At 39.4% G+C, this 17366-nt stretch overlaps 1 protein-coding gene across 7 annotated transcripts in view; it reads right to left on the minus strand.

The window, feature by feature from the left end:
- NALCN (sodium leak channel, non-selective) overlaps positions 1-17366 on the minus strand; it is a 365066-nt gene that overhangs the window by 85134 nt on the left and 262566 nt on the right. For 5 of the 7 annotated variants that reach the window (XM_024231054.3, XM_024231061.3, XM_063715022.1 and 2 more), the window contains exons 16-17: positions 10067-10203; positions 8397-8538 (exon numbers count right to left, since the gene is read on the minus strand). The exons of the other annotated variants lie outside the window; for them this stretch is intronic. In XM_024231054.3, the coding sequence (XP_024086822.1) occupies positions 8397-8538; positions 10067-10203 (279 nt within the window). The remainder of the gene's footprint in view (positions 1-8396; positions 8539-10066; positions 10204-17366) is intronic. 7 annotated transcript variants of the gene reach the window in all.

Consider the following 17366-nt stretch of genomic DNA (forward strand, 5'->3'; position numbering starts at 1 on the left):
ACTAAACAATTTAAAACTTAATTGATCTGATTTTTTTTGCACTTGAATTTTATGACAATGCTTCGGCCACTAACACAGTAGCCTGGGGTCACTGTGGTCAAATCTCTAACATCTTACACATCAAATAATGAAACAGTGCAAAAATCGAGGGATATCTTCGATTACTGAAACAAATTTAGATAGGTTTAATATACAGTACTTAATGATAAGAAACTATAAATGGCCGGGTGCGGAAGCTCACGCCTGTAGTCCCAGCACTTTGGGAGGCCGAGGCGGGCGGATCACGAAGTCAGGAGATCAAGACCATCCTGGCTAACATGGTGAAACCCTGTCTCTACTAAAAATACAAAAAAATTAGCCAGGCGTGGTGGCTGGCGCCTGTAGTCCCAGCTACTCGGGAGGCTGAGGCAGGAGAATGGCGTGAACCCGGGAGGCAGAGCTTGCAGTGAGATCGTGCCACTGCACTCCAGGCTGGGTGACAGAGCGAGACTCTGTCTCAAAAAAAAAAAAAACAAAAACAAAAACAAAAACTATAAATATATGCTAGATAGATTTTAATTACAAAAGTAAAAGACAAAATGACTTTATGATTATATCTAATATAAACAGGAAGGCAAAGATTGGAAATCTGCAGAGACAAAAGAAGGTGAGCAGGCTTGTGATTCTAGAGGAAATGTCAGATGCTTTTAACCTGTTTGTGAATTTAGAAATTCCAAATTTTTTTTTGTTTTGAGATGGAGTCTCGCTCTATCGCCCAAGCTGGAGTGCAGTGGCACGATCTTGGCTCATTGCAACCTCCGCCCCCTGGGCTCAAGCAATTCTCATGCCTCAGCCTCCCGAGTAGCTGGGACTATAGGTGTGTGCCACCTTGCTCAGCTAATTTTTTTTAGTAGCGATGGGGTTTCACCATGTTGCCAGGATGGTCTCGAACTCCTGAGCTCAGGTGATCCACCAGCCTTGGCCTCCCAAAGTGCTGGGATTATGGCTGTAGAAATTCCAAATTTAAAATCTGTGGCAACACAAGGAAGCAGGACTTGGACTGAACACCATCATCAGCAATAAATACAACACACAGACTAGCATGACACAAGAAAATTTATAAGTAAAACTGTAGTCAGAAGAGGAAAAAGTTTAAAAAGAAGAGCAAAATGTTAATTTCCAAGATAGATTTAGCAGCAGCCTTAATTCCTTGATACCTCTTTTGTACGTGATACAGAAAATGCGAAAAATCTTTTATATTACCTATAAAAAATTCTTAATCCTAGACTGATTTACTCTTGACTCTCAATGAACATTTACTAAGAAATACAAACAGCTGATATGTAGTTCCAACCTAAAAATGGTTACACAATTAAATATTCTGCAAAAATAATCATTGAGAGGGAATTCCTACTCTTACGTTAGTTGAAGATAGAAAGATGTGTTTGTTTACTCAGGGCCCAGCAAACTGTTTGCATATAATGGTCCTCAAAAATGATTGTTGGATGAAAGGGTGAGTGCTCACACACATAGATATTTTGTTTTTAGCTTGAGAATTTACTGCAAAGACCAGTAAGAAGAAAAAATGGTTTGATTTTATATTATGCATCTTTTTATTTATTATTTATTTTTATTATACTTTAAGTTCTAGGGTACATGTGCACAACATGCAGGTTTGTTACATAAGTATGCATGTGCCATGTTGGTGTGCTGCACCCATTAATTCGTCATTTACATTAGGTATATCTCCTAATACTAACCCTCCCCACTCCCCCTGCCCCATGACAGGTCCCAGTGTGTGATGTTCCCCTTCCTGTGTCCATGTGTTCTCATTATTCAGTTCCCACCTATGAGTGAGAACATGCAGTGTTTGGGTTTTTGTCCTTGTGATAGTTTGCTGAGAATGATGGTTTCTGGCTTCATCCATGTCCCTACAAAGGACATGAACTCATCATTTTTTATGACTGCATAGTATTCCATGGTGTATATGTGCCACATTTTCTTAATCCAGTCTATCATTGATGGACATTTGGGTTGGTTCCAAGTCTTTGCTATTGTGAATAGTGCCACAATAAACATACATGTGCATGTGTCTTTATAGCAGCATGATTTATAGTCCTTTGGGTATATACCCAGTAATGGGATGGCTAGGTCAAATGTATTTCCAGTTCTAGATCCCTGAGGAATCGCCACACTGTCTTCCATAATGGTTGAACTAGTTTACAGTCCTACCAACAGTGTAAAAGTGTTTCTATTTCTCCACATCCTCTCCAGCACCTGTTGTTTCCTGACTTTTTAATGATCACCATTCTAACTGGTGTGAGATGGTATCTCATTGTGGTTTTGATTTGCATTTCTCTGATGGCCAGTGGTGATGAAATATTAGGCATCTTTTTATTTCCTTTCCATTATTGTGACTAAATTGGGAATCCATTATCTACTAAAGCATTTTTAAGCTAGAGAGAAGTGTCCAGGGTTTTCATATTTGACATGATGAACACTGATTCTTCCCTTTGAGATACAACCCATGGTTACATGATAGCATCATGTAATCTGTCACTCTTTTCCTGGAGATACATCTTGAATGGTACTGCATAGATGCTAAGACATTATTTAAAAAAAAATTCTTTCAAAAGAGCAAAAGCCCTAAAAATGAAAACAGGCTGTGTTCGTTCGTTCATTTGTTCATCCATTCCTTCTGTCTCTCTAAGGTGAACATACATTCATTCATCCTGGAAATTATAGATCAGGCTGAGTAACTTGCTATGTGAGGAGTTACAAGAACAAATTATCAAGCACTCTATAATCATATAGAACATTATAAAATGCTGTATGGCAATCAAAAAAACAGAAGAGTAAATCTTTCCAGAATGACTTACTTCTTCAGATTCGGAGACACCGTGTAGACAGTGGGGATAGCAACTAAAATATCAACAAAAATCAAACTCTAAAAAAAATCAGACTCAAGTACCGTAAGGAAATTGATCAGTAATTAATATATTGCACTCAACTAGACTGTTACATCTGAAGGTTAAATTTAAAAAAAAAAGTCTTTTGTCCTAATTGATGAATAGAAGTCTGTTTGCTGAGTCTGACTTCATGGTACGGTTTAATAACAGTAACCTTTCTTGTCTGGTTTGAGAGGCACAGAATATATGCTAGCCCAGGTGCAATGCTAGGTATTTAACATTATTACATTATTTGATTCTCACAACAAACCTTGAAAATGAGAATTATCTCCACTTTACTGATGAGGGTTGGAACCTGCACCACTTAATCACTCTTCTACCCAGTTTCTCTCAAACAGTTACATCAAGCACCTGATGCTTTGCATACCTTTGAATATATGTCCCTCTCTGCCTGGGGTGCTTTCTTCCTTTATCAATCAATCATGCTTCTTCTGTAAGGGGAACTTAGGGGGTTCTGTCTCATGGTTCCAGTAATACTTTTTACTTTCATGCATGTATGTGCATTTCCTCCCATTGGACTATGAGCTTCTAAAGGGTACAGTTTGCATCTTGCTCACTGTTGAATTCCCACAGCCCAGAGAATGGCAGATGAATAATGGGTGCTCTATAAATGTTTGTTCAATGACTGAATGAATGTTGATGGGTTATAAAATAAAATGGGTAAGCAAAACATAGTCATTCCAATGATCATTTTTCTCTTTACTGTACATAAGTTAGCTGTTCATTGTGAAGGCTTATTAAAGAACTATCATATGCTTCAGCAGAAAGGAGGCTGACAAGAGGGTGGGCAGATATTGCCCTACTGTCGGAGAAATATTCACTGTTCATTATTATGTGGGCTCTGATTCTATGCTGGGAAGTACAGGGGCACGAGGTGGAGGTGCTGGGACAGCCCTCATCCTCCATGTGTCTCAGGCTAGCATGGCTCCAGGAGGTTCACTCATGCTTCCCAGGCTATTGCAGGTTCTGACATAGGAAGTGGTGCATCGGCCAAGACAGCAGCACAGAACCATCTTCAGGCCACAGGGCAGTGAGACGCCCTAGACTCAACCACAAGTGAGACCTTGACCTTGACTGGATGTCTTACTTCGGAGAACAGAGCGGGCTGCTTTTATTACAGGGTCACTGGAAAGTCAAGTTCAGATCTCACTTTATTAATCACCACTCTGCTTAAGGAAACTAGAGTTTAATTTCAATAATATGGAGGAAAAATACAAGTAGAAATTGTTGCTTGATTTCTTTCTGCTTGGAAACTGGAAAAGCCCCTCTCAAGATCCTTGAATCAGAAAGAAAAGGAACCTCTCACAATTGGTCACAGCAACGGGAGGTAGCAGGATAAAGGGATGGGGAAATGACCACTTGGGAAGGTCGTTTCTATGGAGTCTCAAACGACAGGCAGGAAAACACTCTTTCTTATCTTTTCCTTTTAGGATCTGGGTCAGCCCCAAGATTTTAAAGATTTTTGTTTGCTGGTTGTTTTCTGGGAGAAGGACAGGTATTTTAAACTGTGTAATAAAGGTGATCCACCAGGGCTATTTTTAAAAACATGGTTTCTGCAAAGTGAGGTTGCCATGGGAATTACTCATCTCTGTTCAAAGCCAGAGTAATTACTGGGAGAAAATCTTGCCTAATGTGCTTTTGTGTTTTCTGCAATGCTTCATCAAACCACAGCCCCCTTCTGGGGTTGCTGTCAGTTGTTTTTTTCTCCCTTAACTTGCAGTCTTCAGGCACCTGGGGCTTCACTATTTTCCCTGGAAAGAGAAAGGTGATTCCCTCTAGCATAGCGAAGTCAGAAGTTTCTCCTTGTACAAGATAACTATTAAGAGAACAGTTTTATTTTATTGTTCCTTTGTTCGTGTTATGAGAATCACCGATAAACCAGCCTCTAATGTCCTTTTTCTTTCATACCAGTCACTGAGGAAAAACAGTCTCAATTTGCACAATTTGCAGAGCTCTGGGTGGCTTTTTTTTTCATGTAGAGTGAAGAACCTTGCCTGCCACTTTACTGTGACTAGGATTTCCAAAGGCAATTGGGATTTTAATGGAAATTTCCAAGTGCCCACTGAAAAATACTTTATAAGGGGAGCTAATAGTGGCAGGGTCTGTGATGGGGATGTTTGTTCTGTGTTTATGCGCTCTTGTTTTTAAGTGGCTTTCAGCTTTCTTAATAAAAACGAAAAAGGCTTGCCATATTTGTAAGACAAATGCCAGAATGCTGTCTCCGCGATTTCTGCTTCCATTAAATCCTTATCACTGAAATCCTTTGAAGAGGGATTTTCTGCTTTAGATTTCCCTGGCCCAGGGGCACTCAACAAGGTTGACAAATCCTAAGGTCTTATGAAGAACACCAAGAACTGGTGGGAACTATTGCTGAAAATGGTGGATCCTGAAAAGAATTAAGTCTACTTTTCTGACAACCTAGATCAAGTTAAAGATTTAAGAAAGCGTGGATAGTAACAGGAGCAGTTGTCTTGCCGCTCCCATAATAGGGTCCTCTGATGAAGAAAAAATATGTTTTTGACATTCCACTTTCCAAGTGGGAGCAATAATACATGCTGTATGTGATAAAACGTGTTATTCCAACTGTACCTGGGGAGGGTTCGCTTCGGGCGGGCGCACAGAGCGGGGCCACGTTCTCTTTAGACTCCTCCTCAGCCTGGCACACACCTCTCAAGAATCTTTTTATTTTTGTCCTCACCAAATCAAAATACTGTGTTCAGGAAATGCAAGAAACAACCACATTTCCTTTTAGAGAGAAAATAAACTCATATTTCAATTTTGTGTTTCCAGTGGGGTAGTGTTACCAGTGATTTTTAAAAGCATGTCATGGTTTTGTGACTTTGGCCATAACGGATATCAGCTCTCAATCCTCTTCCTGGAGATAAGTGGTCACAACAACAGCCCAGACTTCTGGCTTACAGTCTGCTTTGGAAACAAAACAAAACAAAACAGCCTGCTTTCTAGTCTACGCAAACTACAATTTGAGACTGATTGGCTGAAGCCAAGGCACTATCTTCCCACTTGTTTATTCACTGACATATGATCTGCTTCCATGCCCCGTGCACAGTGTTGAGTGGATTATAACTGTGAAGAAGAGAGGTGATAAGTTTAATTAATAAAAATCAAAAAAGCCAGGCATGGTGGCTATGCCTATAGTCCCGGCTACTCGGGAGGCTGAGGCAGGAGGATCACTTGAGCTCAGTAGTTCAAGGCTATAGTGCACTATGGCCGTGCCTGTGAATAGCCACTGCACCCCAGCCCGGGCAACACAGCAAGATCTCATCTCTAAAAAAATAAAAATAAAAGATAAAAGTAAAGCCTCTAAGGATAGCTAAGGGTAATATGCAAGGCTTTAAGGATAGTTAAGGGTCATATGTCCATATCATAATTTTTCACGAGAAATTTAGAAGCAAAGGATGACCTCAGTTGAAATCTAATTAGCGTCCTGGAAGACCAAGCACAGAACAAAAACAGAGAGATGGCAATCCTAGCGGAGAAAGAAGCAGATGGAAGAGTAACAATTGAACGCAAAATAAATGGAAATTTCCCTGAGCAAATATCTTAGTTGGCAAGCTGAAAAGACTCTAATTGGAGCAGTTCTGATGAAAAAAGATATATAAGGTATATTCTAAGAAAGCTTCTGAACTCCAAGGATACACAGAAAATCTTACAAATTTTCCTGAAGAAACAAGCAAACCAAGTCTACCAACCAAAAGGCTAATTACTTAAAAAAAATGACATTGGCATCAGACTTGTCTTTTACAATCTTGGATTCTGCAAAGATAGTAGAATAGCATCTCTAGATGGCTGAAGGAAAATCAACACATGGAAATCCTTGAAAAAGAAGAGACATCCTGCAAAGAAAATCATCATCATTTTCATCAAGAGCAACATGACTGAACTATAGCAGAGAACCTGGGAACTGGGGGAGAGGTAAATGGGAGAAGTAGTATCACATTAGGAGAGGGGAGGCGAGAAAAAGGAGGAGAAAAGGGGGAGGAGAAAAGGGGGAGGTGAAAAAGGAGGAAAAAGGGGAGGCAAGAAAGAGGAGAAAAAGGGGAGGCCAGATAAAGAGAAAGGTGAGGGAATTCCATAGGGTTCATCCCTGTGGGAAGGGAAAGAATGTAGAGAGAAAGAAGATCCTGGAGGATGAAAGAGTTGGCATTTTATTGTCACATGATCATAGAGAAATATGGATTTCATTATAAGCAAAAGAAAAAGGGCAGTAACAATGTAAAGGAATAAAAAACACTCTAGAAATTCCAAAGTGAAATACTTGCAAGTGAATTAGATGTTTCTGCAAACTCTACTGTTTAATCTCTTTAATACTACAGGACAATTATTAATGTTTCATTTTCTAACTGAACTGACATTGATTATGTGACCAAGCTGATATATATAGTTTGATACTATGAATACACATATACACACATAGACATTTATATGTCTATGTGTGTATATATAAATATGTTTACCTATTATATCTAGATAATACATTCTATGTCTTTTTTTTTTTTTTTTTTTTTTTAAGATGGAGTCTCACTCTGTTGCCCAGGCTGGAGTACAGTAGTGCAATCTCAGCTCACTGCAACCTCTGCCTCCTAGGTTCAAGTGATTTTCCTGCCTCAGCCTCCCAAGCAGCTGGGATTACAGGCATCCACCACCACGCCCGGCTAATTTTTGTATTTTTAGTAGAGATGGGGTTACACCATGTTGGCCAAGCTGGTCTCGAACTTCTGACCTCAAGTGATCCACCCGCCTCGGCCTCCCAAAGTGCTGGGATTACAGGGGTGAGCCATGGCACCCAGCCCTTATATTATGTTTTAAAAAAGTGAATAAATGAAAAATTACATTTCTTTAAAATTATTACCTAAATTTGCTTTATTTATATGTGGTTCCCTACTGATACTTTGCTGTGGAATCTGAAAAAGATTTTCCCGTCTACTTTTCAAATGATAAAGAAATAGGTAAACTAGAACATGAATAAGCTCTTGCACCTAAGTTCCTGCCACATACTAAGCACTGAATAAATGGCAATTCTTTTGACTGATTTTAGAGAAACATGCTCTGGTATCCTCTCTGATGTAATAAGTAGACATAAGCAGTTGTACTTGCAGGAGGTGGCAGGTCATTACACCTGGACTGAGCCTTGGAGATCCCAGCCCTTTATTCCACACATGAGAAAATGCAGATTTGGGAGGCTCTTGATGTTTACAAAGTAGCATGGCTGCCACGTGGCGCAGCTCAAAAGCTTACACGGAGAAATGCAAAATTTCAACACATAGAGTAAAAAATGTTAGGTTTCATGATATCTTTTACAAATGAAATACTTCTTTTTTCATTAGTCTCTTGAGAAATTGGATTCCAGGACCCTAAAGAACTCTGCGGTTCTTTTCTCAAACATACATGGTTTTTAGAAGCCTTGTTATTTGAAACAGCGGATCTTACTTTTTGGTCAATGTATTTGTTGTCCTCAGTTGCCGAGCGTTTGGAGTGGTCGCAGGAGGAGGAAGAGGTAGAAGGGAGGCTTCTCAGGAGGCAACATGTGTCCTGCTGCTGGCGGTCAATAAACTGCTTCATAAAACTCTCCCTTTGCAAATGAAGTATACGCACATCAGGCATTATTAATGGAATGGAGCAAGTGACAGCATTTTGCAATGATGAGTTTGCTTGAGCAAAGATAAAGCAGTGACAAAAGATCATAGAAAACTAGATCATGACTAAAATATTTCATTAGCAACAGCTTCCTGAAACTCAGTGACTCCTGCTTAAAAAGCAATATCCTTGAAATAACTTTCAAGCAACTCAGTAACTGATGGTAGTTTTTTGAATCTTTTTTTTTGAGACGGAGTTTCACTCTTGTTGCCCAGGCTGGAGTGCAATGGCACAATCTCAGCTCACCACAACCTCTGCCTCCCGAGTTTAAGCAATTCTCCTGCCTCAGCCTCCACAGTAGCTGGGATTACAGGCATGTGCCATCACGCCTGGCTAATTTTGTATTTTTAGTAGAGATGGGGTTTCTCCATGTTGGTCAGGCTGGTCTCGAACTCCCGACCTCAGGTGATCTGCCTGCTTCGGCCTCCCAAAGTGCTGGAATTACAGGTGTGAGCCACCGCACCCAGCCCAGTTTTTTGAATCTTACTGTGGTAATAAAACACTTTTTTTCCCCTCTAAGACTTGGAAGAATTAGTTGCTCTCTCTAAATGTCCATTTATCGTAAGAATGATTAAGAGAGAATTTTACATTTTAAGACTCAAAGGAAGTGCATTCATCTGATCTTCAAAGCATAATGAAAATTCAAGTAACGTCTCTTCAAATTACCAAATTCAATTAATTTTGTTTTTTAAAATTAGAAATGCAAATATATTTCTATATGAATTTTAAATATTATGGCACCATATCCAGTCTCATACTTTTATAACCCCCCACAGAATTATTTTTAAAGCTAGTAACATATTACTGTAATTCTATTTGTAATTTCTTGAGCTATAACTAGAAGAATTTCCTTTTATTATTAAAAATAGGTGTTTAAAGCATCTTTTATGCATTTGCTTAACTGGAGGGCAAACGTGGTAGAAAATCAAATCAGTATGAGTGAAAAAATGCCATGGTTCTCCTTTTAAAAAGTGGAAGACAAACTATATGGTAACCTGGACATGGTAGGCTCCATAAACACTGTAGTAGTACACAAACTGGGCCAGCTGTGGTTTCTCTGTTTGCTTGAATATAAAAGGACCACAGAGGCAATTTTAGTCTTATATGGTTGGGGTCAGAGACTGATGTCTACCTGCCATCCCTGCAACACTGAGCAGCTTCTCCAGTTTCCTGGGATGTCCCATTCCCGAGGAGTCATCCCAGAGAGAAGCAATGGGAAGCAGCCTTCTTGCTTAGGCTACTGCAGTTATAAAGTGACTCTTCTCTGAATACATTGCTTAAAAGAGTCAAAGTTGTTTATTTATTTATTTATTTTAAATAGAGGTAGAGGTAGTAGAAAGATAGATAATCAAATAGAAAGAAACCCAACCCACATATACTTAAAAGAACGGTTAAATCAGATTTAAGATGATGAATCTTTTACAGTGTATGTAAAATATGCAATTAAAGAAATATTTTGGTACCTGATTTTAGGAACTGTAAAATCTGAAGGAAGCTTTGAGATTTTCACCATTTGCGGTCTGTTTGGAAATTTTTCAAAGATTCGCAGGCGCAAAGGGAGCTTTTCTTTGGTGTCTGCATTTGCTTCACTTTGCTTTAACTAAAGAAAAAAATGGAAAGAAGAAAAAAAGGGGGAACCTATAATACTATTATATATGTTACGCAAAATTAGTTTTAGAATGGAAGCAATAAGTAATTACATGAAATGCCAGTAGATGGCAGCAAAGGCCTACCAAGTATACGTCTCTTGCCCGCCATAAATTGCTCTTTGAGCTAAAACTTTTGAGTTACAGAAAAAACAGAAACAAAACTTAACAACAACAAAAAAACTAAACCAGAAAAAACTTCAAAGAAAACTTTATGTTATTTTATTCCCAAAGACAAGCCTCTTTTCATCTCAGATATTTTTAATGGTTTACTATTACTTGCATATTTAAACAATAAAATTTGTTTACACACGTAACACTAGAATTAAAAATTTTAAAAAACCATGAAAAATAACAAAAATTAACTACAGAATCATATCAAGTAGTAGCATTTCTAAAGAGAGACAATGGCAAGAAAATTGGTTATGTCATCTAGCAGATTAAAACAGAAAAGCTCAAAACAGAAATACCACATTTGGTCCATGCAGCGAGTTTTCCGCTTGGGTGCAAACATGCTTGGACACGACGAACTTAAATGCCATACGATATCTTTGTGAGAAATGACAATCAAATGGATTTATTTAAGAGTGTATATTTCTACAAATTGAGTTTCGGGGAAGCTCAGGTTTAATATCATAAACTAGAACAAGGCTGAACTAAGATATTATGAAGGTGGAGTGTGGCTTGTAGAATTCATGCTACACTTTCCTATGCTCTTTTTCTCTACCAGTGCCAAAGTCTTTTGGAGTCTCTCTTTACTTCTGTTTACCTCTCCCCTTCTCCAGGAACTTCTGCAGACTGGAACACCCTTCCCCGCGTCTGCCCTATCTTCTGTCGCGGCTTCCCAAACTGCATCTTTTAACGCTGATGACTTTCAAAGAGTACATTTAATGCAGGCTGCCTTTTTGGAGGGATTTGGGGGGTGGGTTTCAAAAATCTTCCGCTCATTTACCTCCTTGTTGGGTATGCTTTTACTCTATAATTACAATTTGTCTTAGGAGTTATGGAAAGGTAAGAATTAGAGGCCAAGAGAGCGTTTAAAACAGGAAGAGAGATGGCAATGCATCCCTCCTATATGCGGAAATACAAATTGGCTAAGGAGAACTGGAGGGCTTCTTTTTGGGGAAACATTCCCATTTCAATATGATGGATGACTCAACTATCCTATTGGTTGTGAGCTCATGATGAGATTATACATCCTGATTTCTGGTTTTCTTATTAGGCTGCAGAAATTGCTCTTATGTTTTTGTTTTGTGTAACATAAACATTTACCTTAGCCATTTGTAAGTCTGATTTGATTTTGTGGGTAGCCTTTGGTTTTTCTGTCTTAGATGGTAATCTTATTTAGAGAAGGAGTCACTGCTGTTTGTTGCCTTCCTCCCCTCCTAACTGGAGTGTTCAACGCAGTAATGTGTGCAAAATGGCACGTTCTCAACAGTTCCATGGTTATGATGATGACAATGGTAAGGAATTAGCTCCCAAAGACACAAAACAAAAAGTAGTAGCATCTCCATGAGATGTACACAATTAGAAAAATGATTCCACACACGAATAAAGAGATTTACCAGGAAGGGTCTTGTTTTCTAAAAGTTGATACAACTAGTAGAAAAATACTTGTCAGTGGTAAATAGAGCAGAAATAGAAAAAGCAGTTAATCTATTAGATCAGATCAGAGTGTAGGGCAGGTATATCAGGCCAAAGGTGATAAGACAGAGCAGAAATAAAGTATTGTTAATTCCTGCATTTGCTGACTCATTTATTTATACATTGATACTGTCACTTATAAATCAAATTTTATAGGTCAGGTTCTGTGCTAAGCTCAGGGGATATAAAAATAAATAAGTCACTGCACTCGCCCTCACGAAGCCCACAGTATAACTGGGTAGATAGTTCTACAAACAGACAATGATAATAAAATAGAATGGCCACTCTGGTAGATACAGGAACAGAGTGCTTGGAAACACAAGGTATAGAGCAAAGACAGAAATAAGAAAAAAAATGAAGGCACTACTTCTACTCCAAGAGACTTCATGGGCAGCAGAGTAGATACACATGGTCAGAAGAGTTGACTTGGGGGCTCTAGATGTATCAGAACTGGTATGTATATTTTATGAGAATTCAGTGTCTTCAAGAGACACAAGGGCAAATGGTATATTAATTGGGACATATCATTGAAATGAGAACACAGAGTTCTTTCCTGAAAGCCTCCTGGCCTGCCCACTGCCTGCATCCCCACCAGTGCTTCCCTGGCCAATGGACCACTGGGATCCTGCATTTCCTGCAGTGCTTTCTCCGTCTGCTTCAGCTCTTTCTAATCTGCTCTTCATTCTGCAGTTATTGTAATTTCTCACTCTCTGTCTTAAAACCTTTCAATGGCATTCCACTGCCTTTTTCTTTTTCTCTTTTTTTTTGAGATGGAGTCTTGCTCTGTCGCCCGGGCTGGAGTGCAGTGGTACGATCTTGGCTCACTGCAACCTCTGCCTTCTGGTTCAAACCTCAGTTTCCTGAGTCACTGGAATTACAAGCATGCACCACCACACCTGGGTACCCACTGCTTTTAACAAACAAAAATATAAACTTTTTTTTTTTTTTAAGATACAGGATCTTGCATGTTGCCCAGGCCGGCCTCAAACTCCTGGGCTCAAGGGATCCTCTTGCCTCAGCCTTCCGTGTAGCCGGGACTACAGGTGTGAGCTGCCATGCCTGGTCAAAATCTAAATCTTCAATCTAGGCTCAGAGGCCTTTTTTTTGCCCCTCCCTGCCAGTCCAGCCTCAGCTAGCCCTATCCCCACACCAGGTTCTAGTCACATCCTTCAGTTGCTCAGAAACATCTGCACCCTCTGCCTCAGAACCTCTGTGCCTCCCGCCCCTCTGCCGCCTCTCTGCCGTCCCTCTGCTGCTCCTCTGCTGGGTTCCCCTTTCTTCCTCTTTTTCTCTTGAACTCCATCAAATTCTACTTGTTCTCTAGATTTCAGTTCCAGTAGAAATTCCTCGGAGAAGCTTTCTCTGACAAAGTTTTCCTCTTACAAGCTCATAACATGTTAGGATGAATCCTATAATATTGCTGTTTGTGTGGCTCAAAGCAGTTGAAAATCTGCAATTTCTTATGGTTCAATTGAATCCACAATACATTAGTTTCCTAGGTCTGCTGTCACATGTTACCACTAGATCGTTAGCTTAACACAATAGAAATTTACTCTCTCAGCATTCTGGAGGCTAGAAGTCAAAAACCAAGGTGCCAGCAGGGCCATGCTCTCTCTGAAGGCTCCAGGTGAGAGTCCTTCCTTGCCTTTCTCTTGTTTCTCATGATTCTCAGCCATGCTTGGGGTTCCTTGGCTTGTAGCTGTAACACCCCATCCCTGCTTCTGTCACCACATGGCCTTCTTGGCTTGTGTGTTTCTGTGTCTCCGAATCTGAATCCCCCTCTCCTTTTCCTTATAGATGCCAAACACTGGACCATCCAGAACAATTAACTGATTACCTCTGCAAAGACCCAATTTCCAAAGATGGTCTCCTTCTGAGGATCCAGCTGGACAAAAATTTTGGGGGAATGCCATTAAACCCCCTACACATACTGTCGTTTGAGACTATATTGTGTCACCCCTTGCACAACAGATCTCTTTTCCCTGAGACTGTAAACTTGGTGAGGACAGGAACCATGCAGGGTTCTGCTCATTATTCCACGGCCAGTGGCAGCATGGCATTGGACACAAGGTGAGCTGAGCAAATATTCAGTGAAGGAATAATGGCGTCGATCAGGTGGCAGAACTCAACTCTAAGCTAAACTCTCCAGCAGATGACTGGGAAATAAAAGAAAAGATTTTAGATACATCCTGAAGGGTAGAGAGATAAGCATAAAATGTCTATTGATTGACTGAATAAATTTATTAGTGTGGAGTATGCATGTCCTTAGATTCACAGAAGAGAATAAAATTGGACTCCTGTGTCATTTAACCTTAACTGATGCCTGTCGTTGACAAACTAATGAATGTTTAGACAAAGTACAGATATAAAAATTTTGTAGGCTGGGCACGGTGGCTCACGCCTGTAATCCCAGCACTTTGGGAGGCCAAGGTGGGCGGATCACGAGGTCAGGAGATTGAGACCATCCTGGCTAACACAGTGAAACCCCGTCTCTACTAAAAATACAAAAAATTAGCCAGGCGTGGTGGCGGGCTCCTGTAGTCCCAGCTACCCAGGAGGCTGAGTCAGGAGAATGGCGTGAACCCGGGAGGCAGAGCTTACAGTGAGTGGAGATTGCACCACTACACTCCAGCCTGGAGGGACACAGTGAGACTCTGTCTCAAAAAAAAAAAAAAAAAAAAAAAAAAAAATTGTAAAGGGACATGTTGGAGAAATGGCAAGTTATATTTTATCAAATATCCTTGAATATATTGTTTAACATATGTAGGATACCAACAGTCACCTTGTTTACACATTTTAAAAATGGGTTTCACCCGCATTCTAATTGGTATTAGAGATATTTACAATCCCCAAAGCTTGTACGCTCCCTAGGAACAAGATACCATTTTAAATTTACTTCTATAGTACATTCTAGGGAGTAGAAATAGAACTCTTTGTAAGTAAATGAATTAGAACTCAGCACGACTTGGTCATTGCATTGTGAAAGTACAAAGAACAGATGAGAAGTTCTTTTTGGAGACTCAGAAGGTTCTTCACGATTGTGCAAACCTGGCAACATTGTTCTACAGTTGTGCATAAGGGCCAGTTAACACAGAGAAAGATGAGCAGCTGCTTGAAGGGTGAGTATTTCGAATCTCACGGCTGAGGCACTGAATCAAACTTCCTGAAAGCAAGGAAGTGTTCTTGTTCTGGACGGCAGTTCCCATGCACTCTTTGCTGTTATTAAGAGAGAGGCAGCATCAACTAAAAATGAGCACAGGTACATCCAACAGCCCTGTGAGTCCTCTCCTAGGTGCGTGCCTGCAAGAAATGTGTGCACACCCACAAGGCACAAGCTCTCCCTTGGCCACAGCAGTGTCAGTTGTTAAGAGTCTCAAAATGTGAGCTGTCCAAATGCCCACTAGCAGTTGAATGGAAAAATACATTTGGATTTATTTAAATGTTTGAATGAGTGAACTACATCTCAATGTAAGAATGTGGATTTCACAGCATAACATTGAGTGAAGGAAGCCAGACACAACAACAGAGTACATACTGAATGATTCCATGTAGATGAAGTTAAACCAGCAGGTGACACTGACATGGTGTGGTGCTGGGTGTCTGCAGAGTGGTCGTCCTGGGTGGGGGTGGAGGGGAACGGGAGGGAGTATGGAAAGGGGCTTCTAAGGCACAGTTAATATTTCCTGAGCAGGGTGCTGGGTGTGTTCAGTTTGCAAAAATGTATAAAATACCTCTTTCTATATGTATATTATAGTTCAGTTAAAACTTTTTAAAAAGGGAAGATGATGCAGTTGAGCAAAATTAGTCAATTCTTACTTCGGCACTATCAGTCACCATAACTTTGACGTCTTTCCCAACCCATGATTTTGACCAAGCTACAGACACAGAAAAAGGAAGAACAAGTAAGAAAGTAAGATGGGAGTAGACAGGGTGTGTGTTGGTGGTGGGGGATGAGATGACCATAATAAATAAAGTATTACATGTTATTTTGAAGCCACTATTAAGTTTCTTTAAAATGTAATGAAATGGTATTCTACCTTTTATCCAAATTCTTTCCCCTTTTTTGCATTTAGGCAAAGATTTTCCAAGATTAAATTTACTTTGATGCAAATGAATGAATAATATATAAGAAGTAGTTATGAATTTTTAAGATCATTATACTATACCAAGAAAAGAAGATCTTTTAACATAAAGTAATTATAATTGTAAATGTCCATTTAAAAAGTGTTTTTAAGATCATGATTCTTGAAGGGAAAGAACACAGTGTAGACAATCCTAGGATTTTATTTTTCATATTGAAAAATCTAATGTAAAGAACAGTACAAAGGAAGTTTATAATGACCTCAGCTGAGCATGAAGTCTGGCTGCAACCGAGACATCAAATGATAGCTTTGTCACACATTCACATGGTAAAGAAAAGCACATTTGCAAGAATGAAATTAGAATCAAAGAAACAAACTTCAAACCTTGAGCTTTAAAACTAGAAGTCATCTAAGCTCAGTGCTATTCTACGGCTCAGCATCTGCCTGGCTGAGATATCATTACACATCGGGCGGCTGAAAGCCTCTGCTTTCCCTGACTTCTCAAGAGACTGCGGGTGTAATTGCTCTGCACGACACATACTGTGTTCTGCCTCATCGCTTAAATCTTCCCCATTTCAGCCTGTGCTTTCTTCTGTTAAAATATTCAAACATTATTCAGTTTCAGTTCCTTTCTGATTGCTGTGAGGAATAACTGAATTGAAGAATTACCTTAAATAAAAATTTTTGTAATTTTTTTGTATGATTTCCCAAAAGAAAACAACTTTAAAAACATTCAGATTTGGGAGATTCTCATTTTGAAATCTAGTCCGTGTTAGTTTGAAAACTGTGCATAGATTTGTGAGTTGACGTAACTGTAGAATATTTTTTGGTTGTTCAATACAGGAAAAATAGCCACATTATCTTCAATCAGGAGAAAGGAGTCCCTCCTCTTTGTTATGTGAATAAATTAAGGCTGAATTCTCTTTGCTTCTTTAAACAGTGGCTTTGGCTGTTTTTTCTGTATCTATATATATGACATAGCAATTCAGAACATAGAGTCTTCCTAAGGCATAAACTATTATTTTTCAAGGGAGTTTCTCTTGCTAATTTGTATATGTGATTTTACAACCCAAATCGCACAGTCAAAACAGATGTGGCATCTGGAATAATGATCACACATGTTGGTTTTTAATAATATCTCTGTATAATTATAAAACCTTAATATACAAATATAAAGAATATCCCTCACTGGCCTGTGAAATCCAATACAGAATTTCTTCAGGTGGGTGGGCATTGTCTTTTCTGCTGTGGACAAAAGGCAACCAACTCAAATTAGTGCATAGAAGACAGCGATACTGTACAGTTTTCAAATGTTTCATTAAAAAACATGTTTAAGTCACTAATTTTTCCCCCTTTCACAAAAATATTTAATACATCCAGTATGTCCAAGG

The sequence above is a fragment of the Pongo abelii genome, chromosome 14 (assembly GCF_028885655.2).
Source record: "Pongo abelii isolate AG06213 chromosome 14, NHGRI_mPonAbe1-v2.0_pri, whole genome shotgun sequence".
NCBI lineage: Eukaryota > Metazoa > Chordata > Mammalia > Primates > Hominidae > Pongo > Pongo abelii.